A 26,352-nucleotide genomic window follows, 5' to 3' on the forward strand; every position below is an offset into this window, starting at 1 on the left:
GGCTCTGAGTGGACAGGCTTTTCCTCCTAGGAAGAGGGCAGCAAAGGATGCTGTCTCCAAGGATCCCAACAGTTTGGTTTGGATCAGAGTTCCCCTTGCTGCTGCCAGCTCAGTTAAGCTCAGTCCTGCTGGAATCAGAACAATGCCGGCAGGAAAGGAGCTCCATCATCTCGCTGTGGCAGCAAGGAGCAGCAGCAGAGCTGTGCAGGCATGCAGCCACACCACCAGCAGGAGCCATCGCTGCTGCTCACTAGGAAATGAGACCAGTGCTGGATGGCTCAAAGAGTTTGTTTATTGCTACAGGAATGGGAACAGCTGAGTTCAAGATAAGTGACAACCTTCATTGGCCCGTCGGTGGGGCTCCAGCCCCAGGGAAGGTTTGTGCCTGTGTGCACAGCTGCGGCCCTGGCCTGTCCTGGGGCTGTGAGCTGGGCTGGACTGGGGTGGCTCTCCCAGGGGCAGGCCCAGCCCGCGCTCATGGAGGAAAGAACCACGCTAGTCCTGACACTAGTGCCCTGGACACTACAGGGCTGCTGTGCCCAGGAGGGAATGTGTGAAAGACAGCCCACTTTGGTGGTGCCTCGAGAATCAGTGAGCCCTCAGGGCTCAGTCTGGAATGTTGGGTAGGACTGTAGGATTGTCCTCAGAGGGAAGACATAGCAAACAGCAGGACACCCCTTCAGGAATCCTCCAAGATGGGCCAGGCCGGGCAGAGCAGCTTGGTGGAACTCGTGGTTTACCTTGTTACTGCAGTAACTTAGCTGGTGCCTGCCGTTCTCCCAGCCCCACGCTTGTCAGGGCCTGCAGAAGCCACCCCAGGTGATGAACCACAGCACCTCAACAGGTTGCCCTGCAAACCGGTGGCTGAGTCATGGGGTGGCTCGGTGCTTCCAGCCAGAGCCCTGGGTTGGCCGCCTCAGTGATAGTGTCCTGTTATCTGAGCGATCTGCCAGGGCTGCAGCCTTGAGCCTACTGGTAGCAGAGGACTTTGCTCTACACCACATAGTGAGGCAAAGGCCAGAGGCCAAGGGATACGAAGATTAGGACTGGAGCAAGGTGGAGAGGAAAGCTCTCGTGTCCATAGCTGCCTTAGCCCACAGACTCTGGTCCTGACGCAGAGATGATGGAGTGCAGATTTTGAGATGATGGTTAAGAAAGAGTCCAAGCTCTCAGAGCCCAGGCTGTCAGCCAGTCCTAGTTCTGCTGGTGCAATTGGATGCTGGGTACCACTGGCATCACGGCACGCTTCCCTGACCCAGCGGCACCACCACCTCGTCCAGCCAGTGCAGGGTGTGCTGGGCGGAGCACAGCTGCCGGCGGTGGATGCGGCGCAGCCGCAGGAGGTAGAGGACGATGGCCAGCGCCACGACCAAGATGCAGGCAAAAAAGAGATAGTGGTTGTAGACAAAAGAGAGGCGCAGCCAGGAGGCGTGCGCTTGCCGGATGCTCTCCTGACGGAGATCCCTGTGGAAAGGAATGTCAGAACTGGCCACGAGATGCAGTGGGGTCCTGCCAGGGTCCGTGCAGAGCCCTCACCCAGTGCAGTTACTCCTGCTCCTCCCCAGCCACCCTTCCCTGCGTGACGCCATCAGCTAGCCCACGGTACCTGAGTGGCAGAAATCGTGTCTTGTAGAGGATGGCTCCCAGCGTCCACTGCACCTCCCGGTCATACACCAGCTGGGCTGTGCGCAGGCTGGGGTAGTCCAGCGGGAACTGGAAGCCCTCGTGAAGGACTTGGTACATCCAGGCCGATTTGAAGCACTGATACCTGCAGACAGCACACAGGAGCGTCAGCCGGACACTAACAACTGCACCGGTCCCTTACCCCAGCAAAAGACCCCCACGAGGTCCAGCCATGGCATCTCCCAGCAGGTCCATTTACTTCAGCCGGTGCTGGTCAGCATGAGCCGAGTAGAGGCCACCACGGAAACGCTGGGTCAGCACCTCCCATCGCTGCCTGCAGTACTCCTGGGGAAGGAGAAGTTGGAGTTCAGAGCAGAGAAACCACGCTCACTCCCAGCCCCAGGAACAGCTCAGCTCCCCTGGGCTGGGGCAGCACCCACCCACCTGGGCAGCAGAGGTGAAGGTGGGGGCACTGTATTGGCCCCCCAGGCGCAGCACGTCCTCGGTGCAGTAGAAAAATTCTGAGAAGCCATAGAACTCGCTGTTGCTGAAGTCGATGGGTGCTTTGTAGGTCTCCACCAGAGAGGCATGGCTGCCATTGGACACTGCCAGGAGGGGCTGCAGCAGCTTTGCACAGGCCTGCCAGTCCCCTCGTCCCCTCATGTACAGGGTTTGGCCACCCCTCACCACCGTGTCCTCCAGCCCCACAGGCAGGCAGGGGTCCAAGAAGGGCATCTTGGGGCTCAGCCCTGTCTGCTGGCCATGCAGGCTGGAAAACAGTCCAGGAAAAAATGGCAATTGCACAGGGGGTCCTATACCACCTCCCAAAAGCCTAATCTAACCCTGTCCCACATCCAGATACCCTCCACACCAGACCAGAGGCTGTGTTCTCTTGTACCCTGCAGTGCTGGTGCCTGCCCTGCCACCTCCTGCTGAGGATGAACTCGCCGGATCTGTCACGCTGGCCTGCAGCTACACGCTCTGAGCACCTGCAGGGTGCAACGAGGCACAGCCCACCCCACCTAGCTGATGGGGATCTGTGCCTCTGCACAGCCCCTGGGGATCTGGAGGCAGGGGCTGCTCCCGGCACAGGAGTACCTGGGCACCAAGCCTCTCCACCTCTGGCGACAGCTTCATCTTGTGCTCTTGGAAGGAAAGGAGAGACAGGAGACAGGAGAGCTCGAGGTAGGGATGCAATGGAAAGATGTGCTGAGTGAATCGGTGCTGGAGGAGGGGAAGTCAGAGCAGGAAAAGCCAAAAGCCACTAGGAGGGGCCTCCCTGTAGCCTGTCACAAGGAAAGAAGGAGGAAGGCAGGGAGCTGTGGCACTGATAACGCCTGCCAGGCTTGGAGAACAGCAGCAGCCGAGCACTCTGTGCCAGCCCAGGCACCTGCCGCTGCCACACAGCTGCTGCCAGCGTGGCTGTGGGAGTTGTTATCACCACAGGCGGCTCTTGAGGCAGATCCAAGGGGGAGAGCACAACAGGAAGGGATCAGCACCCCATTTCACAAGGCTCTAGTGGGGGCACCGCCAGGTGAGGCAGCAATACCGGTTGTGCACATAGGTTTGGTTCAGCACGTGTTCCTCATAGCGCTGCCGGGCAAAATTGCCCCCAAAGCCCAGGAAAGTGTTGACGTAGACACGGTACATGTGGCCAGTGTGCTGCACGTCACAGCCCAGGTTGAATTCCGCCAGCAAGCTCTTAGCAGCCTCCTCCTGCTGACACAGACAGGTCCATGATCAGCAGCAATCCAGGGAAGGCAGGAGCTGCTCTCGGGGACCAGACACGCACCTGCAGCGGGGAGGAGATGGCTCCGGAGTCGGGCACTTCGTAGGCAATCTGCAGGGAGGCTCCTCCCATGTCTAGAATCCCAACTGTTCGTTTTCGAACCAGGGACTTCCCCTGGTCCCCCAGTGCTACGGTGACCACTGCATCTTCCTCTGCAACCCACAGCAGCGTGTCAGCAAGAGGCAGGGCCTGGGGCAGCATCTTCTGCCTTCCACCATCACCCCACAGCAAACTCATGGGGCTCCTCCACCCCTGCAGGCAGACCCCAAGGGCCACCTGCAAGGACCACCTCCCACGTCCGGGAAAGTGTCACACATATGACAGGGGTCAGGCACTGCTGCCTACTGCAGAGGTTGATCTCAGCTACAGCACTGGTACAAGGTCCAGCATGGCTCTGCTTAGACCCTCCCAGCTGTCCTACGAGCAGCCAGACTCACCATCCTCGTGATCAAACCGTCCCAGGACAAAGTTGATGCCAATCCACGCATAGACACCTGCACAAGACAGAAAAGGTCATTACAACAATATACTAAAGAGGAACAAGCAGTGCTTTGTGGCAGCTCCTACCTTCCTGCTTCCCCGAGATCACTTCTGCATGTGATTTGGAGAAGAGGAAATCAAACTCCAGGGGCACATTTGTCACCAAGTCATCCAGGATTGCAGCTTGCTGCCTGCAAGGGTGCAGGAGAGGGAGAGATGCTGGGGAATCTTCACCAGGAATCACACTGCAATACAGCCCCCGTTCAACCCCACAAGTTCAGCTGCTGCAGGCGTTTTGGAGATGAAAAATAGATCTATTCGTTTGAAATCCTCAGTCAAAAGCATCTCCTCTCAGCTCCCTCCCAGCAGGCTCAAATCCTCCTTTCTGCATCCCTCGCCGCTCGCCCCTACAACGCGCCCTTTTCCTTTTCCAATTCCCCCCCCCACGGGATTCTTGATTCTCCCGCAGGGGCCAAGAGCAGGCAGCTGTCTTTCCCCTCCTCGGGGCTGAGGGATCCCAGCGCGCCCCTGGCTAGCCTGACAAGGGCGGCGAACTCACCGCTCGGGCAGCAGCCGCATCCCCGCCGTGCACAGGATGTACAGCGGCGTCTCCTTGTGCTTCCGCGCCGGGACGTGCGCGGCCGCGAACCGCAGCAGGGGCCGCAGGTAGGGGGTCGCCTGCTCGGGGGCGGCCGCGGTCACGGAGATGCCTGGCGAGGAAGGCGCCGTGAGCCAGCCCGCCCCGTCCGTGCGCTCGGGGCCGGGGCCGGAGAGGGGCAGCACGCACCGGGTTTAATTTTCTTCACGACGGGGCGGCTGCTCCGGTCCCTCATCTGCTTGATGTCCAGCAGGTCGTGGGGGTTCCCGTTGTGCGGGGGCCAGAAGTAGACGAAAACCCGGGACCCGCTGCTCCCGCAGTCCACCACCACCCCGTAATTAAGGGACGAGTCCTCGGTGTCCGTGGCCGTCAGCTCCTCCGCCCGCGCCAGGTACCTGCGGCACGGCGGCACGGCGGCTCAGCACCGGCGGCCGGCGGCGACCCCGCTCCCCGGCAGCCCAGTCCCCGCTCACCTCTCGTCCCGCCGGGAGGCGCGGGGCGGCGCGGCCCAGCGGCGGGGCACGACGGCCGCCAGCAGCAGCAGCAGCGCCAAGAGGAGAGCGAGCCCCAGCGCGGCCGAGCGCTGCCGCGGCCCAGGGCACGGTCCCACCGAGCGCCACGACAGGCAGGGAACGCCGATCCTGAGGGTAAGGGACCGCCGTTCAGCATCGGCACCGCGCCGGTCCCGACCGCGCCGGTCCCGACCCCCCCCCGGCCCTGCCCAGCCCGGCCCCGCTCACCTGGCCATGTGCGCCCGCGCATCGCCGCTGCCGGCACCGCCGCCGGCACCGGCGGACACGTCACCGGCCGCCGCCGCCGCGCCCCGCCGGGAGGAGCGCCGCCCCCCGCGGAACGGCGACCAATCGGCTCCGCCCGCCCTGCCGGAGCCACGCCCATGCTGCCCGGCGACCAATCGTACTGGGCGGGACGAGCCCCCCCTTCGCGCGGGCGGGGGCGGGGCCCGGCTTCGCCCTTGTTCCCGCGTCCGACCTTCGCCGCGAGGCGTCGCGCGGAGGCTCCCTGCCAATCGCGGGCGCCCAAATACACAGCACGCGCCGACATCCGGAGTGGCGGACTCGCCGGCCAATGGCGGCTCCCAGGCCCCGCGGGGAGGCGGGGCGAGCGGGCCAAAGGTCGCGGGCGCGCCGGCCAATGCGCTGCGCGGCTGGGCGGGCGCGAAGTTGAGACACCCAACGGGCCGCGAGGGCCGGCAGGGCGGGCGGTCCCGCCGGCCAACGGGAAGCGCGCCCGAACGCGCCGAGGGGAGCGGCCGGCCAGTGGCGGCGCCCGAGCCGCGGCGCCGGCGGCCAATGAGAGCGACGCGCGCGGGCGGTGCGCGGCCCGCCCGGCCAATGGACGCGCTGCTGGGGCGGGCGCCGCACGGCGGCGGCCAATGGGCGCAGGAGAGAGGCGGGGCGGCGCGGGGCGCGGCGGGAGCGGGCCGGGGCGGCGGCGGCGGCGGCGGCGGCGCGATGGAGCTGGGGGCGGGAGCAGGGGCGGGCGCGGGCCCCGGCGCGCGGGGCGGCGCGGAGTCGGGCCGCGTCCTGCTGCTGCTGATGGGCGGCGGCGGCGCGGGCCGGGCGCGGCGGGGCGGCGCGGAGACGGAGGTGGCGCCGGGTCCCGGTCCCGGCGCCGGCCCGGGGGGCCCCGAGCCGCGCTCCCCGCCCGCCCCCGACTACGAGGCGCTGCCCCAGGGCGCCGCCGTGTCCACGCACATGCTGGCGGGCGCCGTGGCGGGCGTCATGGAGCACTGCGTGATGTACCCCATCGACTGCGTTAAGGTGCCGGCGGCGCGGCGGGCGCGGGGAAGGAGGGAGGGGGACGGGGCGTCGCACCGGGAGCCCCGGGCACGGTCTGACGGGCCGCACGGCCGGGCCCGCCCTGTTTTGCAGACGCGGATGCAGAGCCTGCAGCCGGAGCCCGCCGCTCGCTACCGGAACGTGCTGGAGGCCCTGTGGCGCATCGCCCGCACCGAGGGCGTCTGGCGGCCCATGCGGGGCCTGAACATCACCGCCACCGGCGCCGGCCCGGCGCACGCCCTCTACTTCGCCTGCTACGAAAAGTTAAAAAAGACGCTGAGCGACGTTATCCACGCGGGGGGCAATAGCCATATGGCCAACGGTACCGGCCCCGCCACGCCGGGGTGGGAGCGGGGTGGGAGCGGCCGGTCTGGCGGTGGGGAGGCCCGGTCCCGCCGCGGGGTCGGGGTGCCGTGGATGTCCTAAAGCCCTGTGCTCTCTCCAGCCGTGAGCCAGCCGCACGGTGCCGGGCACGGGGAAGCACCGCTCCGCGCCTGCCAGAGCTGCTGCCAGGTATCTGGCCCCACGCAGGTTAGTGGCCCTGGCTCGGAAGGATGCTGGTGGACAGGAGCTGCCTGCAGACAAGCTGGGACTGGCGGTGGCCCCGTGGGTTGGCAGCGCCAGAGCTCGCCTCAGGAGCGCCGCACGGTTTCGGAGCCCGTCTCACCACGGTGCCCGCTGCTTGTCTCGTGGACCCACCGCAGCAGGGGGAGCACGGGGCTGAGGGGAGAGCAGGGCACGTCCCAGTGCCAACGGGCTTCTCCGTGGGACATGGGGACACTGACCACGTGAAGGACTCCCTGCCAGCTGGTGGCATTGGCCTGTCCCCCAAGGACTGGGCACGAATGAGTCCCGGTCTCCCCATGGGACTTGGCAGCCTGTGACAATCTTCTCCCTCTCTTTCTCGATCTCACCCTGGGTGGGAACCCCTGAGGATTACCCTGTCTTTTGGAAGGGAGGTGGAGGCCACCTTCAGATCTCACCTTTTTCAGGGGCCTCCTCCTGTGCTTTGGCCAGGGACTTTGGGCGGTGCTGGAGTCCCAGGGTCCCTCACCTTTCCCCCCCCTCACATGTGGCAGTTCTTGTTTTGCAGGTGCAGCCGGGTGTGTAGCAACATTGCTCCACGATGCAGCCATGAACCCTGCTGAAGGTAACGATGGTCCTGGCCTGCCAGGGAGGGAGAATCAGGGTCTGCCTGAGCCTCTCGGGTCCCCTCTGTAGCACAAAGAGTGCTCTTGTTACTTGCCTGACTGCAGGGGTTCTTTGGGGGCCCATGTGTCCAGTTAGGGACCCTGGCAGCTGCCTGTTATGAGCAGGGTGGGTAGAAGAGATTAACTTGTGAGAACAGCAAACCACGTTTTAGGAGGAGCTGGAAGGGCGTAGGCCTTTCATCCAGGAGTTTGTTACCTGGAGCAGGAGAGAAGGCCAGAGAGATGTCATTGGCACTGCTAAAGTCATTTTAAGTGTGTGGAAGCTGGGCATTGCTGTATTGAGATCTAGGGAAGAGGTGGTACAGTTGTGGGCCTGTATTCAAGAGGAGAATTAAAAGAGTGAGGTACAAAAACATGCTAGAGAAGTTGGGAGGAGGGAGATCTTGTGAAATGTCTGGAAGATGTTGATTTTGATGAGCCTGGTGTGTATGAAAAAGATACAGGGAGTTAGTTACTAAGTCCATGAAAGTGGTGGGAGAAGGAGAGGCAATGAGGAAAGGCCAGTCATGTAGGTATTTTTCCCTCTTACAACTGGAGGGCTTGTAATAGTGCTCAGAACTCCAGCTGACATGGGCACAGATCCTGCCTTCCCACTGCATGGCAGCAACCCTGAGGAGCAGGCAGCTTCCAGGCTGCTGTCATTCCTTCCCTGGAGCTTCTCGTCATGACTGTAGTAGTTCAACATTGCATCATTTTTAGCTCCTTATGGTCACATTGAGATAGGGGGAGGTAGAGGAGTGACAGGCTGTGCTCTGGACTCCCCTGTCCCCTCTTGGATGTGCAAGGGGCGTTTGGCATCTGAATCTTGCCCCCGAGTGGCTGCATTTAGGCAGTGGCTGCTAACAGTTCCTGGCTCTGCAAGGAGCTGTGGTTATTCTGGGCTGCAGTGGGGGTGGCAGGGGAGGGACAGTCTTATCCAGATCGAGAGCTGTCTGGGAAATAATAGACTGGATGCCAGGGGGGCTTCTGCTGACTGAGTGATGGCTCTGCAGCAGTGGATGGGGAAACACCAGTTGCTGGGTGGATCTGGACTGTAAGCAATGGGATATCAGGATATTCCCGGGGGCTGTGGCATGTGAGTGTCTCCACAGTGGTGATGTCTGTGTGACAGAGATGCCTCAGCAGATTTAAATGGCTGGTGTCCTGTTTGGAGACACAGGGGCACTGGTGGTTCGAGTGGTCTCTCTTCAGCTCTTAGGCCAGTGTGACCAAACTCCAAGCAGTTGGAGGAAGCCTGGCTTTCTGTTTACCCTTCTCTCTCCTCTCCCCCTCCGTGCCTGGGTCCTGGCTGCCGCCGCCGCCTGTCCCAAGTGGTGAAGCAGAGGATGCAGATGTACAACTCGCCTTACCAGCGTGTGATGGACTGTGTACGGGCTGTGTGGCGCAACGAAGGGGCCGGAGCTTTCTACCGCAGCTACACCACGCAGCTCACCATGAACATCCCCTTCCAAGCCATTCACTTCATGACCTACGAGTTCTTGCAAGAGCAGCTCAACCCCCACAGACAGTACAACCCAGGCTCCCACGTGGTCTCCGGAGCCTGCGCGGGGGCTGTCGCTGCTGCTGCCACTACGCCTTTGGACGTTTGCAAAACGCTGCTCAACACCCAGGAGTCCCTGGCCTTGAGCTCCAACATCAGCGGACACATCACAGGCATGGCCAATGCCTTCAGGACGGTGTACCAGGTGGGCGGTGTGACCGCCTACTTCAGAGGGGTCCAGGCCAGAGTCATTTTTCAGATGCCCTCAACAGCAATTGCCTGGTCCGTGTATGAGTTCTTCAAATACATCCTTACCAAGCGCCAGGAGGAGCGTCGGGCCGGGAAGTGATCCAGAGCCAAGCGCCGTTCCACGCCTGCCTCACGTCCCCTCCCGGTTTGTCTTCTGACCCCTCTCCCGTTTGGTTTGGTTTGTGTTGAAGAGAGGGACAGCGAAGCCCTTTGGGGTTTAGCGATGCCGTTTTTTGCCTGTGGCTGTCGCAGTTCTGCTCAGGCTGCACAGCTTGCTCTCTCCTGGGCTCCTCTGAGATGTCCCGCTGGGAGCTGCTGCCCAGGTCACGTCCCCTGGCACTTTGGTGGAGCTGTGCTCCTGACTTCCCTTAACCACAGCATCCCACGCAAAACTCCCCCTGCTCAGAGGGAAAGGTGAATGTCCCGGCCTGCCCCTGCCAGGGCCACGCTGAGCTCGCAGTCGCCAGGGAGGGGGTGACAGCAGGATGCTGGGGGCTTTGTCTGGCTTTTGGCTGAAGCAAAGTGTAATTCTTGGCCGTTGTCTTGTAGCACGCACACGTGACGCTGACTGCCCCGGTGGTGGTGGTGGGTGAGGGGAGGATGGCACTTGAGGAGGGAAGCCTGTAGGTTTGTTCTTGTTCCTGCTCTTGACACCTCCAATAAAAACAGTTCTGCTCTATCCTCATGTCCCATTCTTACTCCGGCATGGCTCAGCTCCCAGTACTGTGCCTTTCTGACTGTGCCTGGTGCTGAGCTCTTTTGATGGATGCCAGAGCAGGGAGGGAAGAGCAGTCTGGGGGTGGTGGTGGGATAAGGGGGCCTGTCTGGCCCAGTCACCCTGGCAGCCTGCAGGGCTGAGGGTGCCCCCGTACCCTTTGGCTCGTGGTCCATCACCTGCTGCTGCTGTGAGGTGTGACCCTGCAGGAGAAGCTGAGGTTTATCTTCCTTGGCCAGGTAGTACCACACCCTCGGTCTGACTAGGGGTCCTCTGGATGCTTCCAAACTGCTCCAAATGGAGGTTTTGGCAAGAGGGGTTGTGCGTCAGGAACAGCACAGGAATAATGTGCTGAGTGAAGGCTTTGTGTGCCTCAGAGGAGATTTGAGGTTCAGCAGAGCTTTTGCCCCATAAGTTTGAGTAATTAGACTAGTTTGATGCTTGATGAGCATCTCAAAATTGCTCAAAGTGCTAATATCTTTTCCAATCTAGTGATAATTAGTAGAATAACTTTTTTTTTAACATATTAGTTGTCTTGATACCAGTTTATTTTAGGGTCCCACCCAACTAGGGAGCTGTGAGCTGAGCACTAAAGTATTGCCTCAATTGTGCTGACCTGCCTGGAGCACATCTCTGGGTTTCTTGAACAAGGTGCTCAAGGGTGATGCCTGACTTTTCCCGTGCATTCAGGTGTGGCATGTGTCCCAGGGAGGCATGCTCAAAATAATTCCCTGGAGGAAACGCATTCACAGCTGTGGTATGTGCTGCCGGTGGGTATCTGGGTCGGATCAGAGCTGCTCCAGAGGATCTGCTGGCCTGGCCTGCACAGAAGATTGCTGGAGTGGGCTGTGATGAGCACAGAGGGGTTTTCCTGCTGTCGGGTGAGCAAGGGGGATGTGCCACCCTCAGTGGCTTTGGGCTCCAGCACGGCTGGAGGCAGGGACCCCTGCACTGCAGGGCTGGGTGCTTGACACCCTGCACAAGCCCCAGCCCTGCTTCCACCTTTCCCTTACACATCTCTTGCCCTGATTCTTCACGGTGGTGAGGGAAGCTGAATGACCACCTGTGGGATTTTTGATGGGTGCCTGGCAGATCTGGATGTCCCTGGCACAGAGCAGCTGCAGCCACCACTCTGCAGCCTGGATCCTCTTGGCTGTGTGCTGTGCCCATCCTCTGCTCCCTGGCTTGGGCTGCAATCTCCTGGTCCCTGCTTTTTCTGCACAAGCAGAAGGATGAGAAACTCCTTGAAGACACAAAACCCACAGGAGGTCAGGAAAGGGAAGTTTTCCCACTATTTCAGGAGCTGGGGCTTTAAAAAACAGTCTTGGGGATTGAAAGATTCAGCAGCTCTGCAGCTCTTCCACCTAAGAGGGAGAAGCAGAGATGGCTCTGGGAGAGACCAGAGCAGGATTAGGTTGGAGGGCAGGGCATTAGATAGGAGTTTGCAGAAGATGGGTACAACTGGGCTTTGCCAGGACTGGTCTCTGCCCAGGAGCTGAAAGCTGTTGGCAGCAGAGCTGCAGCTTTGCCTTAAGCCCTCACCGTGCACTGGGGCAATGACAAACCCCATGGTGGTAAAGGCATAAACAGGCTGGGGGAAGATTCACACTATTAAATCCATCAGCTGCTGGAAGAAGCTCTATAAATGTCAGTGGCTGAAGGCATGATTGAAAGTGTCTCTAGGATGTTTTCCAGGAATAACTACCCACAGAAGTGCTGGGGGAGGGAGTGGACCCCCAGGAACGGGGAGATGATAAGTCAGCACAGCCCAGAAATGCTGCTCTGTGAGCAATTACCCTAAAGCGTTCCCCTGGAAAGGGCACAGCCTTTCTGGTCTCCAGGCGCTTTGCCAGTTTACCCAGCAGCAGCTGGGTGTTGCCCAGTGCAGGCAGCAGCAGCCCTGCCGGGAATGGCACTGCCTGTTCTGGGTTTGGCACTGCAGGGACAGTAGAGCTGCCAGGGGGATTCCCAGATATCCCTCGGGCCAGGCCACAGTGGACAGGAAAAATGTCATCCCGCTGCCGTTTCTGAGCTGAATGCCTGACACAAAGTGAGGGCTGTCTGTGGCAGCGTGCTGCTGCTCCCCAGCTCTGCCAGGGTGGGGGTGTTCTCTCGCCAGACAGACTGGTTCCTCTGGCACGATGAGATGCCTGGAGGCAATGGAGTTACTGGCTGGTTCAGCTCTGGCCGCTGCCTTTCCAAGGTCTGATAATGCTTCTCAGTGTAGCCACGTTGCTCTGGGTCTGTCTTATGGCCTCTTAGGTATTTGGCTGTGCTTCGAGCGAGATCTCCCCTCCTACAGCCTCTTCTGAGCAGAGAGACTATTTTTGGCTTTCCAGCAAGGAAGGAGTGCTCAGCCCAGCAGAGTTTTGGAGACAATCCCTTTTCCTTTCACCTCCCTGCAGGATCCCCTGCCACATCCAGCACAGGCAGGGATTTGCTGCTGCCTTGCCTTCCTGTGCCCAGCTGTCCCTTGAGCCGTGTCCTGGTGAGCCCTGGAGTCCCTGAGCAGGCAGAGCTGGGGAGCACCACTGGCCTGGCCCCGCTCCAGGTGATGGGTCCGGGGCTGCGCAGCTGTGCTATGGCACACACCCAAACTATTCCAGGCAGCCCGAGGCTGCTGTGCCAGGAGAGGCTCAGGAGCCCCCAGCTGCCTTCCTGGGGTAACTGGAGATGACTGCACTCCTGCAGGTTAAGGGCAGAGCTGGGGTGAGGGAAGCTGGGAGATGAGGGTTCATCTTACACAGAGAAAGAAGTGGGGGAGATCTCTCCAGTGTCTGTCCCATACCTTCAGCTGGGGCCAGTGGGCTCCTGAGCTGCTCCTGCCTTCATGACCTCACACTGGAGTCAGAGCTCAGAAGCTTTCGTCAGCCCAGCTCAAGGGCAGGCAGGAGGGGCAAGAGCAGTGCCCTGGAAACCACATCCCTGCGCTCTGCCAGCACCCTGGGCTGCCCTGAGGTTTCCTGCCCCTCAGCCCTTCTGCAGTGGGTGCCTGACAGCCCTGCTCAGCCTCCTCCATGGGGAGCAGAGAGATGGGCTCCCAGCCTCCTCCAGCCCCAACCCACCCTGGCTCTGGGATTCCTCAGGGCTGTGTCAGACCCCAATAAAGTTGTACAAGTTCTCATGACCTCCCTGCCTTACAGCAGTGCTAAACACAAGCGCCAGGGCTCCTGGACACAGAGCAGACGTTGCCTCTGGTGGGCTTGGGAAACCCCTTCTGGACCCACATTGCTGCCTGGGTTAAACTGAGAGACAACTCTGGGCTGGGCTGGTCCCTGCCTGGCTCTGTCCAAGCATGGCAGTGCAGAGAATAGCCTGAAAGGCTATTTCCCTTTCTAGGCAGGGAATATACCCTGAAAGGTAAATCTGAGGCTGAAAACCTTTCTTGTCTATAGAGAACCGCTAGAAGCAGCAATCCCCTAGACTGGGCTGGGACAGCTCTTGGCATGTCTGCTCTGGTGAGGAGATATTGGGTGAATGCCCATACTCAGTGCAGGCCTCTGTGTCACATTCCTCCCAACAGGGGACTGCAGAGTGGCATCCTGGCAGGGGCTGGGGTGTGGGCAGATGGCCTGTTGCACTGGGGAGGTGACAGAGGTGGGCAAAGAGCCGCTCCTGGGCTGCATGGGAGTGGCACAGGGGTCACTCTTGCAAGCGTCCTCACATGGGAGAGGACAGCTCAGGCATGCTATGACACTGGAGCTTGGTCTGGGATCATCCTCAAAAGCAGCTGAGCAATGGCTGTTCCAGGAGATCAGTGGAGGTTCAGCCCTAATCCCCCCGGCCCAGCATGCCGATAGATACTGCACTGGCAGCCCCAGAGAAAGTCTGCAATGCCCCCCGGGGCAATATGGCTTTGGGACTGACATAGGAGACTCCTGGCAGGCACAGACCATGCCTGGCACAGCTAGGTGGGTGCCAGGAGAAATGTAAATCCAAGCACTTTTGGATGCCCATTAGACCCGAGCAGTATGTCACCTGGAGCATTGCCAAGGGCCAGAAAAAAAAAGGTCGGGAAGCGGGCCAAAACTGGGCTGTGCCTCGATGTGGGACACAGCTCCCTCTGGTGAGGATGCAGCTGTGACAGGCACCAGCCGCTAGACACCGACAGCCATCCTGTGTCCTTGGGCAAGAACTCGCAGGGAGGGATCACCTTAGCTGGAAGCTGCAGGCAGTGTCAGGGCACCGGGAGTTTTAGGGGGACTCCAGGAATTAAGCGGATTGCATCATTTTGAGGGAAAACAAATAAATAAATAAAATAAAAATCAAAGCCGAAGATCTGCTGTGTCTCTCGCAGAGACCGCGTGCCCGCGCTCAGCTAGAAGAACACAGCAAAGCATCGCTCGCTAGCGAGGGATCGCCACGGCGGCTAGAGGCTGGGAAGGGACCCTGGCCTTGTCCCGGCTCTCCCCTGGCAGCGGGGCACGGGTGTGTGCGTGTGTGCTGCCGGCAGTGCTCCCGCAGCGCTCTGCCGCGGGGAGACACCCGCCTGCGCTCACCCAGGGGACCAGCCCGGCCTGTCCCGCTGCCCTTCCTAGCGGGGACCCCACGCCCTGTCCCGCTGCCCTCCGAGCCAGCTGCGGAACCTCCGCGCCGCGGGATGGCGGGGACAGAAGGGCGTCTGTCACTCCCCGTCCCCGGGCGCTGGCCGATAGATGGCGGTGGCGTATCTCGCTTGGGGACAGGTCCCGAGAGCAAGTGTCCCTGTCCCTGCTGGCAGCCCGGGGAACCTGAGGGTCCCGGCAGCGCCCCGGGACCCCGCCGGCAGCGCCCGCCCGCCCGCAGCAGCCCCGGCGCGGAGAAGGGTCGTCCTCGGGGAAGTGTCTGCGGGTTTTATTTACTGCCTAGGCGGGAGATTGTTGGCACGATGTCTCCGGGAAGGGCTCTGGCAGGACACAGGGGCAACTTTGACCTTCAGCAGCACTCTCTTCTGGAAGGGAGAAAGATTCAGCCTCCCTCTGTGGACAGGTCACCTGGATCCTTGGTTGAATCAGAGCGAATTCTTCGTGGCTCACCTCGATCTCTAACGGCAGCACTGTGCCTGATCTCACCACTGCATGAAGAAGAAACAGCTAAAACATGCAAGTCCCTTCACCCTGCTCAGTCAGGTGTAGTCACCTTGTGATGCAGTGATTCATCCATGGAAGGGAGGCAGGTCCTGCCCCTTGTGCTGCTGGCATGAGATGGGAGAAAACCTCGCTGGAGGCTCCACAGCACAACTACCAATATTTTAATTACCTGATCTGTGGCTGGCAACAGCTTTCTTGGCACTGGAGAGTTCTTATGTGACAACCCCATATGGCCATTGCCAGCTTCCAGCATCTCCATCACCTGATGGCTCCACGGAGCCCCAGCGGCCAAGCAGCCTCAGCAGCTCCCAGCTCAAGGGCTGGGGTGGCTGCAGTGGGAAGCTCTGCAGAGCAGAAGCTGACATTCCAAACAGAGGAGCAACAGCTGTGCACCACACTAGCAAACAGCTGCGTCCCCAGGCTCCTAACCCAGGCAGCAGGAGGTGGCTATGACCAGGCTGATGTAGATGGGACCAGAACTCAGTGATGCCTGCCCAGATCCACAAGCAGCCTGACCAGCCTCACTGGGAGCAGGCATCTCCCTCTGCACCCAGGTGAGCCCCTTGCTGATGGCCACAAGTGATGGTGGAGGCAGAAGGATGAAGGATAAGAGGAGGAGGGATCACCTGAGCAGCAGGGAGGCAGAGAGGCAAGGAAAAAGATGTCAGGAAGGAGAGGAAACCAGAGCATGTCTGCAGAGGGAACAGCGCTGCTTCTGTGTGATCCTGAGTATGATGGAAAAGCCTCAGAAAACCAGCAATAACTGGGCTTTGGATGGAGCCTCCCTAGGAGCCACTGGATACAGACAAATTCTGCTCATGGCTCCTCCTTGTACAGGAAACTTGAATCAAAAAAAATGGAGCCTGCACAGAGAGTGTGGGTCTGAGGCCTGGGAGTTAAAACCTAGCTGCCCCAAAAGTCCCTCCTCTCCTTTAAATCAGTGCACTTAGAGAATCTCATTCTTATTTGAAATCAATCAGCACCTTCACAGCTTGATTCCCAAATAGCAGCCAATCCCCCAATCAAGCAGGAAGAAACACACACCCTCTGCCCCTTGTCTATGGCCATCCTAGTCCCTCTCTCCCTGATGTCCCTCTGGCTATGGCACCGCTGCATGCTGAAGGAATTTCCACCAGAGATTTTCCTGCGCCTCTCATCCTGCTTCAGCCTGGGGTGTGAGGGACAGGGTGCATCATGGGCGGGTGCTGCCTCCAGCACAGCCACGCAGCAACTTCCCTCCATTGTGTCTCCCCTCCCCGGGCAGCCGGTCCAATCTGCAATCTCCCACCATCTCCCTCCCACTGGCCTCTGCCGGCTGTTCCTCCTCTTTGGAGCGTTCCACTTCCGCCACCCTGCTCTGGGCCCTCCAGTACGGCCGGCCGTCTCTTTGTGCTGCTTTGTCCCCCCATCAGCTCAGGAGCTTTGGGCGAGGCTCTGCAGAGGGGTCCCTCCCACTAACCCCTTGCCCTTCCTCCAGTCTGGGCTGGTGGGACAGCTGGGATCTGTCCCAGCAGTGGGGTTTGCCATGGTGGACATCTAGAAACTTCCAGCACCATGCGACATCAGCCTGCAGTCAGGCCCCTTGGAATCGCCCGACTGGGCGCTGTTCTAGCTCCGTGGAGGGGGAGAGGGGCCGGGGTTGTGACCAGGCGCAAGTGGAGAGTGCTCCGCTCTGGCTGGCCACTGCTGGTATGGATCATGCTGGTGCTGCCCACCGTCACCCCCTGCAACACGGCTGTGAGGCCCTGGGGGTCTTTTTGCTCCACAGAACTGACCGTGCTCTAGAGACTGTGACTACAGACCTGGGCAGCGTGTCCCGTGTCTGAGGCTCCAGTCTCAGCCACAGGCTCTGGGTGCTGCTGAGGCGCAGTGGATTTCTCATCAACTGCCATGTACTTTGAGGGGATGTGTTAAGCTGGGAACTCCTCTCACACACCCTGATTTTGGAGGAGCTTCTATTGTGGTTACGGTTCCTCTGGATTGTATGCTGAACGATGAACTCACATTGGTCCCCTATTTTTGCAGACATCGGTCTGGCAGAACATGGAGGAAAAGGCAACTAACTCCTTCCTATGGCAGAGACAAATCTCCCCAGCCTGACTGCTGCTGCGAAGAAAGCACATTACCTTTGTTCTTGGCTATCCTGTTTCTACCCACGAGACCACAGGGCCTTAAACACTAATCTCTGAAAGCCAAGAGCAGGGCCTGGGCTTCCTCTCCTGCGACACCTTACTGCCATCCAGCAAACAATCAGCTGGGCGTGCCGCATCCTCTCCCAGCGCCGGCCCCGTGAAGCCTGCCGGCTTCGGGGTGGCTCTCGGGACAGCGGGGTGCCGTACCGAAGCCAGGCTGGGAGCCGAGGCCTGCGGGTTGCGCACGCTGTCTCCGCAGTGGAAAGACTTTTTCCGGTTCCTTTCAAACAGTAAACCCCGAAGGTGCACGTTCAGCTCGAATGGTGGGAATGTGAAGAGTGAAACCCGGTTTGGTAACGTCAGCGGTCATTACCTGCTGCTTCTGCGAGGGCACAGCCTGGTCCTCTGCTCGGGACAGAGGGACTGTCACACGACACACATGCGGAGGTCACGGGGAGGACGCGGCGGGCAGCGCTGGGTCAGGGGGTGGCATAGCGAGCCCCCGGTCTGCGTCCGTCGCGCCGGCTCCGAGAAGGCTCCGCTGGAAGCACCTTCGGAGAGCCAGCGGCGCGGCCGGGCAGATGTGCGGGCCGGCACGGGAGAGCTCCCGGCGCCTTCGGTCCCCCTGCCGCCCGAGTTGCCCCAGACGCCCGATGCTGCCGCGCCGCTCTGCGGGTGTCCGGCCCTCCCCGGAGCGGCTCCGGCCCCTGCGGCGGCGCTCGGCAGGAGCCGCACGGCAGAGGCACGGCAGAGGCACGGCCGCGGCAGCGGGGCCGCCGCCGCTCCGAGAGCGCCTCGCTAGCGACAGCGGGACCGGGCGGCCCGGGACAGGGCGGGCGACAGGCGACCCCGCGGCCGGTCCCGTGGGGCTCGGGGGCCTCGGCCGCCCCCTCCCCCTGCAATCGAGCGAAATGGCTGAACATGTAGCAATAATGCCCCGGCATTCAGGCTGCCCGGCCCGGCTGGCCCTAATCAGCGGCCCGCGGACCCCCCTCCTCTTCCCCTGCGCTCCCAGAACGGGGAACAAAACCCAGCACGTTTCTGCAGCCCCCGCGCATAAAGCGCCGGGCCTGGGCCTCAGTGGGGGGCAAAGCGGCCCGTCAATCTCGGCGCCGGGGCCCCTTTGTCCCTCGCCTCCCTGCCACACCTTTTGTTCCCGAATCCAATAAGCGCCTATTCCCGCTACCTTCCTCGGCGGCTCCTTTCAGCGCCGGCCCGTCGGCCACAATGGGCCCGGCTCTGAGCTACGCGGCCCCATTCAGCGCCCTTGGCACGCTCACAAGCCGGCCGGACCGCCCTGCCCCGCGGGCACGACGCGGCGATCGCCCCGCCGCCGGGCACGGGCCCCGGCCCCTCCGCCGGGCGTCGGCCGGTGGACGAAGGAGGATCGGGCGGCGAGTATTGCACCTGGTTTATTGACTGACTGGGCGAGCTGGCGCTGGCAGTGACCAATACAGAGTAGATAGAGGGCCCGCGGCACTAGCGGGCCCCGCCGTCGGCTTTTTACAAGCAAAGCTGCTCCGCTGGCGCGGCGCGATCGGCTCCGGCCCGCCCGGCCGTCGCGGCGGCTCCGCGGGGCGGCGGCGCTTCGCTGCGGGCTAGCGCGGCCCCGTCCTGCCGCTCCGCCCCGCTCCGCTCTGCTCCGCTCCGTCCGCCGGCCCCGCACCGATGCTGGCGGGAGCGCCGGGGTCCCGCCGCGCCGTCCCGCCGCCGCCGCCGCCTCCGGTCCAGGCGCGCGGCGCGCAGCCGGGCTGCGGTGCGGGCGCTGACGGGGCCGCGGGGCCGCCGGGCCGTCCTCTCGGTCCGCTCCCGACCCTCAGTGCGTGCGGGCTACCAGGCCCGGATGCCCTGCAGTGCGCCCTGGCCGCAGGAAGGCCCCGCCGCCGGCTGGTGCAGCGGCTGGCCGCCGCCGCTGAAACCCCCCAGGCCGCCCACGTTCACGAAGGGGCTGGCGGCCGCCGCCGGGCTGCAGGCGGCCTGCATGGACGCGCCGCCGGTGCCCGCCGGGTAGGTGCAGCCGTAACCGGGGTTGTAGGAGGCAGCGTTGCCGTAGCCGTAGGCGGGGAAGCCGTTGTAGGAGTAGGGCCCGTTGTACGCCGAGCCGTAGCCCTGCGACCCGCCGAGGCACGGCTTGCCGTCGCGGACCAGCACGGGCACGGCCACCCTGCGCGGCGGCGGCGGGGCCGCGGGGCCGCCCAGCTCCAGCGACTTGTCCTGCCGCTGCCGCTTGCACTTGTAGCGCCGGTTCTGGAACCAGATCTTCACCTGCGTGGAGGTGAGCTTGAGGCTGCTGGCCAGGTGCTCCCGCTCGGGCGCCGACAGGTAACGCTGCTGCTTGAACCGACGCTCCAGCTCGAAGACCTGCGCCTGGGAGAAGAGGACGCGCGGCTTCCTCCGGCTCCGCTGCTTCGGCCTCTCCGTCTCCTCCGCCTTCTCCGCTGCGTCCAGCGGCTTCTTCAGGACGCAGCTCTCTGTACGGGGGAGCACAGGTCACGGTTGCGCCTCGCCGACGCCGGGCGCTCGCTGCTCCCGACGGGCCCCGCCGGCGGACGAGAGCTCCGCGCCCCGGCCAAGCCCGCGCCGCTACGCGCCCGTCGGGGCACGGCGGTGCGGGCGGGGAGGCAGCGCTGGGACCGGCCGTCTCCGGCACCGCCTGTGTTTGCGAGGGCCCGATTCGGGCGGCGGGGTCGGGCACGTTTCCGCACCACAGGGCCGGCCGCGGCGTTACCGCTGCCGCACCGCGAGGAGAACCCCAGGCCGCGTCGCGTACGGCGCCGGGCACCTGCTCCGCCGCCGGGCCCCGCCGCAGCGGGTGCGGATCCGGCCTAACCCGACCCGTTTCCTCCCCCTCCGCTCCCGAAATTGCGGAGCGCGGGCCTGATCCGGCACCTTCGGACCGGGGCCTTGCGGAGGCGCTGCCCAATGAGGAGGCGAGCGAGGCGCGGAGGAGAGCGGTGGCGGCCCCGCGATGCGCCTGTCCCGGCTCGACACGGCCAAGGGACGTGGAGCGGGTTACAGCGCCAGGAGCTGGGATTCGCGGGGCGATGCCCGAGGGCTGGGAACGCGCCGCGGGAAGGTAGAGTGGCCCGTCCCGGCGGGGCGGTGCAGTGCGGGGGAGCGCGGCGGAGCCGATACTCACTTGGGTCTCGGACCGCCGGCTCCAGCTCTTCTCCCGGGCCGGGGGCCTCGCAGGAGCCACGCAGCACGGCGTGAACGTAGTTATCGGCGGAGATCCGCGCGTCTGCCTGGCTGCCGGGCGCTGCCATGGGGCTCAGGTAGGAGAGCTTTTCCTCCTCCTCTTCCTCCTCGCCGTCGGAGAACCGGGCGCCGTCGGCGGCCGCCAGCAGGCAGGCAGCGGGGTGGAAGTGGTGCTCCAGGTGGTGCGGGAGCTGGGCCCCATAGTGCGGGTCCTGCTGCTGCTCCAGGTTGAGGATGTCTTTGACAGAGAAGGGTGTGGAGGTGACGGGGCTCGGTAACATCATCGGGGCAGCGCAAGCGGCCAGGCAGTCCCGCGGGCCCGGCGGCGCTCGGGCGGCTGCTCGGCGGGGAGCGCCGCGCCCGGTGCGGGGGGAGCAGGCAGCGCCGAGAGACGAGGGGCCGCGCCTGCTTCTGACTAAGTTGCCTCCATTAGCTCGGCGCTGGGGGTCTGCGTTTTGTTACAGCTTCTGCAGGGACAGCCAAAGGCTCGGGAGCCTCCTCTGCCCCGGGCCGGCACGTCACGGCAAGGAGGGGCCGGGGGCGGCCTCGCCATTGGAGAGAGGGGGAGGCAGAGCCGGCCCCCTGCCCGGCTCCGGCCGCCCGGCCAGAAATAGCAATGTATTAAGGCTGCACTCGGGGAGGCTGCTTCCCCGCAGAGCGCCCTGCCCGCCCGGCACCCGCCCGGCTGGCGCGGGGACGGTGCGCCGGGGTCGGGGTCCCCGCAGAGAGCCGCGGCAGCCGCCGCCGCGCCCCCCAGTGCTAAGCACGTATAGGTAGGTAGGGACCCCCGCCCGGGCGCGCCCCGCTGGCCCCTGCCCACACACGGCCGGGTCCGGCCCCAGGAGGGGCCGATATGTGCGGCCCCGCCGGCCCGGCCTCCCCGCACCACCAGCACGGCCCCGCAAGTGCCTCCCGAGGCCCCGAACGCGAAGCGGAGGGGAGGCTCGCCTCCGCCACTCCGCACCCCTCCGCAGCTGCCGGCGACCCCGCCGTCCCGGGCGGGCTGTAGCCATGCGACGTACACGTAGCCGAGCCACTCCGCATCCCCTTGCACCCCCGGTCCCGCCGCCGGTGCCCCCGCAAATATCCCCGCGACCGGCCGATCTGCAGGCCGGCCCGGCTCGCCGCAGCCGGTGCGCCACTCGTTCGCACAGGGGAAAGCGAGCTTCGCCGCCGCCGGATCGGGCCCCGCAGCCTGCGACCGCCGGGCTCAGCCGAGGCGGGCCGGGCCGGGCCGGGTGGGCAGCCCGGGACCGCGGTAACGCGGGGCCAGGTGGGGAGCGCGATACCGCGGTCGTCGGTGTTTCCTTTCGTTGATTTTCGTTTCCTTTCGTTTTGTTTCGTTTCGTTTCGTTTCGTTTCGTTTCTCCCGCCGGTAACGGGCGGCCAGCGGCTCTGCGGAGCCACCTCGGCTCCTTGCCGGCGGGTGACGCACCGAATGAGCCTGCCGAGCTCTTCCGCACTGAGGGTCTCCCGCTCACAGGGCTTCGCTGGGCACCAGCCAAGCCCCCCGGGTATGCGGGCTGTGCCGCGGCCCCTCGGCGCTCCCCGCGGCTCCCGGACTTATGAAGGGGCTTCGGGCTGCGGCGGCGCGGGGAGCGGGCGCACCGAGGGAGGGGCGGGGGGTCCCTGGTGAGATTTTTCGTTGTGATTAAAATCCCGCTGCCCCGCAGGGCTTGGATCGGCGACGAGGGGAGGCCACCGGAGCCGGGCGCGTACGCCGGGCAGGTGAGTGTCCCGGCGCCGGGGCTTCGCGGGGCCTTCCCGGGAGTTTCTCTCGTGTTGTTAACGTCCGGCCGCTCCACCGTTTAGTGGCTCTGTCGGTGACCTCGTATCTTCGTCTTTCTGCACGCCCCAGAGACGTATTTACTGGGGCCGCAGCCCGGGACAGGAGCCCGAGTCCCGCGCACTTTGCCGCAGCTCCTGCGCTCCCGGTCCCGCGGCGGGGCCGGTTCCCGTTCCCCCGGCGCACCGGACCGCTGCCACCGCGCAGCTTCAAACCCCTCGCCATATAAATACGACGATTCGGTCTCTTCTCGTCGCTCCCCCTCCCGTTCCCCGTACCAGACGCCTTCGTGCCGTCCAGACGGTGGACGGGGAAGGGCGCCCGCAGTAAGCAGGCCTGACCGGGGCCCGACTCTTACCCGCGCCGCCGGTGCCCAGAGAAACTCGGCGCTGCCTCGCTGCCGGGACCCCGAAAAAAATTAGTAACAATTATCTCCTTTTCCGTGTTACACATCCGCCACTGTGCCGGGCCGCTCCCGCCCGCCTCGGGGCCCCAGGCCCGGGGAGGTGCAGGCGCGGAGCCGCTGGCAGCGCGGCGAGCGGCCAGGCTCTGCGCACGCCGCGCTCCCCGGGAGCTCCAGGGCGGCCGAGCTTCCCGGCGGGGAGAACGGCGTCAAGGGCCGGTGCCCTCGGTGTGGGCAGCGATAAGAACTGCCGGGCCACCGCAAATGTTGGCCTGCCCGTCCGTCTGCAGGAGCAGCAGCCGCCGTGCCGAGGGCCGGGGCCGCGCCCCGGCAGGGCCTGACTCGTTTGGCGCCATCGCGCTCCCGCCCGCACGGGGATCCCGGACGGACCGATCGCCGGGCGCGGCCTGGGAGCCCGGGTCCGGCATAAACCACTCATCGGGACGTGTCCCCGGTGATAGGAGTGGTTCTCCCGCTGGGGCCCACTCGTGTGTGCTGCTGCCAGCCACACGGACTGCTCGGGGAGCGCACGCCCGACGGAGGGAGCGAGCCGCGCCCGGGCTTTTCCCGGGCCGCCTGATCCTCCGCCAGTCTCCCGGTGCGGTAACTGAGCCTGCGTTTTTCCCCCGGAAAACTGAGCCCCCCGTGCCAGCATCCCCTCTTTAGTGGAGGCGGATCGGTGGTGAGTTCCCGGCTGTGTGAGCCGGGGGAGCGGGGAGATGGTCGGGCCCGACCGTGCCCATACCGAGGCGGCTGGGGCCGAGGAGCACGGCCGGACCGGAGCGAGTGGTGCGGCGGTACAGAAGCCGGGGGGAGGAAGGAGCAGGGCAGCCCTGGTACCTGCTGGCGGGTCTCAGCCCGGGATGCGGCTGCAGGGCTTTCCCAAGCCGGCTGGGCTGGGGTCACCGGGCTATTAATGGTTATTTTATTTATATCATTAGCGGCGTCCCCTGAGCTCTGTTTACAGCAGGGCCTTGTTGTCCCGGCCGCTCCTGCGCTCTGTTTAGACAGGGGATTATTGTAATGGATGAAGCTCGCCGTGCGGATGCTGCAGCGGAGCCAAGAGAGCCAAGAGCCTCCCCCCGGGCCCGGGAGGCGAGCAGCAGCCCCGCTGCGGCCGCGCACACCGCGGCGGGCGGGCTCGGGAGTCAGCGGCCCGCTCCCGCCCGAGGGCTCCGGCCGCAGGCAGCCCCGGTAGCAGCGGCCGCGGCCCGGGGGTCTCGCTCGGGGCGATGCTATCAACACCAGGGGCTGCTAATTGCTCCATTAGTCACGCGGGTGCGGAGCGCTGGAGCCGGCCCCGCGCTAATGGCCGTAAACAAACAAACACGCTAATCCGGCCCTGTCTCCAGCTCCCGCGCTCCAGGAGCCGACGGGGCACGGCGGCGGGAGGCGCTGGGAGGGCGGCACCCACCTGCCCGCCGCCCCGGGAGCCCGGCGGCCCGCGGGATGGGGCCGCAGCCGAGCGGACCCGCGCCGCCGGGAGCTGCCCCCCGCGCCCGGCTCTATTTACACAGAGCCTGCCCTTGTGTAAACGCTGCGCGCCGTGGTTTATCTCAGGGCCCGTCTGGTTCTCGTTCTCTGTCAGCAGCGCCCGGTGAAGGATGGCCCTTTCCCAGGAGTTCGGTCCTGATTTATGTGAGAACCGCAGCGCGCCGGGGACGCCCCCGCACGGCGGGGCCGGCGACGCGACGCGGAGAGGCGACGGGTCTCGGGGCGCGGACCCGCCGCCGGGGCTGCCGGTGCGGCCGCGCCCCGTGCTCGGTCACCTGCCCGCAGCGGACCCCGCGGTCCCGCACGGCACGGCACGGCACGGCACGGCGCGGCGCTCAGCCGTGTCCCGGGTCCGGCGCACACGGTGCCCAGCGGGCGCGCCCTGAGGAGCGAACGCGGAGTGGCTCCGCCGGCGGCTCCCAGCCCATACTCACGCCCTGAGTGCGCCCACCTAGCCACGGCTCCCGAGGGAACGGATGGCGTTTATCCCTGCCCTGCCGCTTGCACAGGAGCGGCTCTTTTCCACAACTCTGAAAAGAAACGTTATCTGTATTCCTCAGGAGAGAAGAGGGCTTCTGCAGGCAGTGGAGCCAGGTCCAGGCAGGAGATGCAGCACGCTCACCCAGCGACAGGCTGTCTCCATCTCCCACTGCTGTGTCCCATCCGTGCCTGGGCAGTGCCTAGACCATCCTGTGCACTCGGGTCTGCCACTTGACACCTGTCTGCATCTCTCCGAATCCTCAGAACCAGCTGGCTTGGTTTGGCCAAGAATCACCCAATTAATGCCCACTTTCTTGAGAAATACATGACTGTAAATATCTGCTTTTCTTCAGGTTTGTGGGGGGGGGGGGGGGGGTTTGTTTGTTTTTTTGCTTGTTTGTTTGTGGAGTTTTTTGTTTTGTTTTGTGTTTTGTTTGTTTGTTTTGTTGTTGTTGTTTGTTTGGGGTTTTTTTTTTGCTCCATTGACATTGGCCGATTTACTTTTGCTTCATAGTTCTTGCAGGGATGCATGGCTTGGAAATACATCCTGAAACAAAGCCTCGGTGAAAAATAAATGTGTTTTCTAGAGGTCAGAACTAGACTCCAGCATCCTACACATATGTTTTCTAGGTGGGAGGTTGGTTTGAGGGATACCAGTAGCTGTGTGAAACATCCAGTGTTCAGCACTTTGAGGGATAGAAGCAGCAAATGCAAGGGTGCTGCCCGTTGCACCAAGAGGAACTCGGTAGGTTTGGACACCAAAGGGGAGGTTGTCCTTGATTTCAGTGCCTGATGGGCCTCTGAAACTGAGGCTGACATGTTGACCTTGGTGAGGGCCAACTTGCAGGAGCAGGTAAAGGTCATTCTTCATCTAAGGAAATGCAGAATAGGAAATGCCAGTGGCAAGGACCCCCTCCTGCCTGCTTTTATTTGGCATCTCTTGTGCACAAAGGGTACCCAGGCTTCACAAAGCTACCCTGCTGCACAGCACAGCCCCATGACTGTGGACGTGCGGAGGGTAGCAAAACACCTCTTCCTCTGGAGTAGAAGCTGTCATAAATCACAGTTACTGATGGTGTGACGAGAGGGTCCCCCGTGCAGCAGGAGGACACTGCTGCACGCGCACGTACACCACCCTGTTGGTGGAGCACACCCCACAGCTTTTCTGGGAGTACCTTTGCTCCGTGTCTCAGAAGCCATTGCTGTGTGTTTGTGTCTGTGAGGTTGAGAAGCTGAGATGAAATTCATCCTTCAGCAGAGGCCCAGCACGAGGCTTGCTCGCCGCTCGCATCCGCAGGCCTGCGTACCACTTGCATCCCATAGTGCTCAAGTGGAGCCTAAGTGGACCCTGGGCCTTGTGCTGGCGAGCTGCCCGGCACTGGATTTCAGCTCCGAGCCCAGGCCTGCTGCTCTGATTCATGCACGTAATCCCGCTGAGGTCAGCGGGTTTCATCCTGCTCCCACCACAGCCCGCGGGACGGTTCACACGAGAGTAGCAGGGTCAGGCTCTGTGTTTGCATGTGCCACAGAAAATGGAACGATTAAGATTAAACCAATTAAATTTTAACAGGTCTGGAAAGCGTTTTATTACATAATAAACCGGAGGGATTAACCGTGTCGGGCTTTGCTGCGTGTGTGCTGGTGGAGCGGTTCCTTGCTGTCCGCAGCACTTGGTGTTCCTCCGGGCTGGGACCTCCCTGCACTGCTGCTGGGGCCGGCTCGCTGGCAAACACGGGGCTGGGAATGCAGCTGCATGCCGGCTCCTGCTCCTGTCCAGCGCTGTCCCCCAAAGCATTCTGGGTGCAATGCTTTTCTTAGCCCAAGCAAAGCATTTTCTAGAAGAAAT

The 26,352-nt window shown here is 63.2% G+C and overlaps 3 protein-coding genes across 4 annotated transcripts; 1 reads left to right on the forward strand and 2 right to left on the reverse strand.

The window, feature by feature from the left end:
• Positions 1-270: 270 nt before the first annotated feature.
• Positions 271-5,238, reverse strand: ENTPD7 (ectonucleoside triphosphate diphosphohydrolase 7). Its single transcript, XM_040071378.1, has 12 exons — positions 5,231-5,238; positions 4,964-5,131; positions 4,680-4,885; positions 4,452-4,602; positions 3,980-4,083; positions 3,850-3,906; positions 3,416-3,564; positions 3,173-3,339; positions 2,068-2,392; positions 1,883-1,968; positions 1,607-1,768; positions 271-1,464 (listed from the first exon to the last, which is right to left on the reverse strand). The coding sequence occupies exons 1-12, from the start codon at positions 5,236-5,238 to the stop codon at positions 1,236-1,238; spliced, it is 1,812 nt and encodes a 603-aa protein (XP_039927312.1). The 3' UTR covers positions 271-1,235.
• Positions 5,239-5,898: 660 nt separating this feature from the next.
• SLC25A28 (solute carrier family 25 member 28) lies at positions 5,899-9,908 on the forward strand. The gene is made up of 4 exons (XM_040071791.2): positions 5,899-6,271; positions 6,383-6,611; positions 7,383-7,439; positions 8,812-9,908. The coding sequence occupies exons 1-4, from the start codon at positions 5,963-5,965 to the stop codon at positions 9,327-9,329; spliced, it is 1,113 nt and encodes a 370-aa protein (XP_039927725.1). The 5' UTR covers positions 5,899-5,962; the 3' UTR covers positions 9,330-9,908.
• Positions 9,909-17,841: 7,933 nt separating this feature from the next.
• NKX2-3 (NK2 homeobox 3) lies at positions 17,842-20,795 on the reverse strand. Of its 2 annotated transcripts, none has more exons than XM_040071598.2 (2): positions 20,285-20,795; positions 17,842-19,616 (listed from the first exon to the last, which is right to left on the reverse strand). In XM_040071598.2, exons 1-2 carry the CDS (start codon positions 20,625-20,627, stop codon positions 18,976-18,978), a joined length of 984 nt encoding a protein of 327 aa, XP_039927532.1. In that variant the 5' UTR covers positions 20,628-20,795; the 3' UTR covers positions 17,842-18,975. The 2 variants fall into 2 exon arrangements, with proteins under 2 accessions (XP_039927532.1, XP_039927531.1); XM_040071597.1 differs by having other exon boundaries at positions 18,976-19,612; positions 20,275-20,653.
• Between the last annotated feature and the right edge of the window lie 5,557 nt (positions 20,796-26,352).

Source organism: Hirundo rustica, chromosome 8, assembly GCF_015227805.2.
Source record: "Hirundo rustica isolate bHirRus1 chromosome 8, bHirRus1.pri.v3, whole genome shotgun sequence".
NCBI lineage: Eukaryota > Metazoa > Chordata > Aves > Passeriformes > Hirundinidae > Hirundo > Hirundo rustica.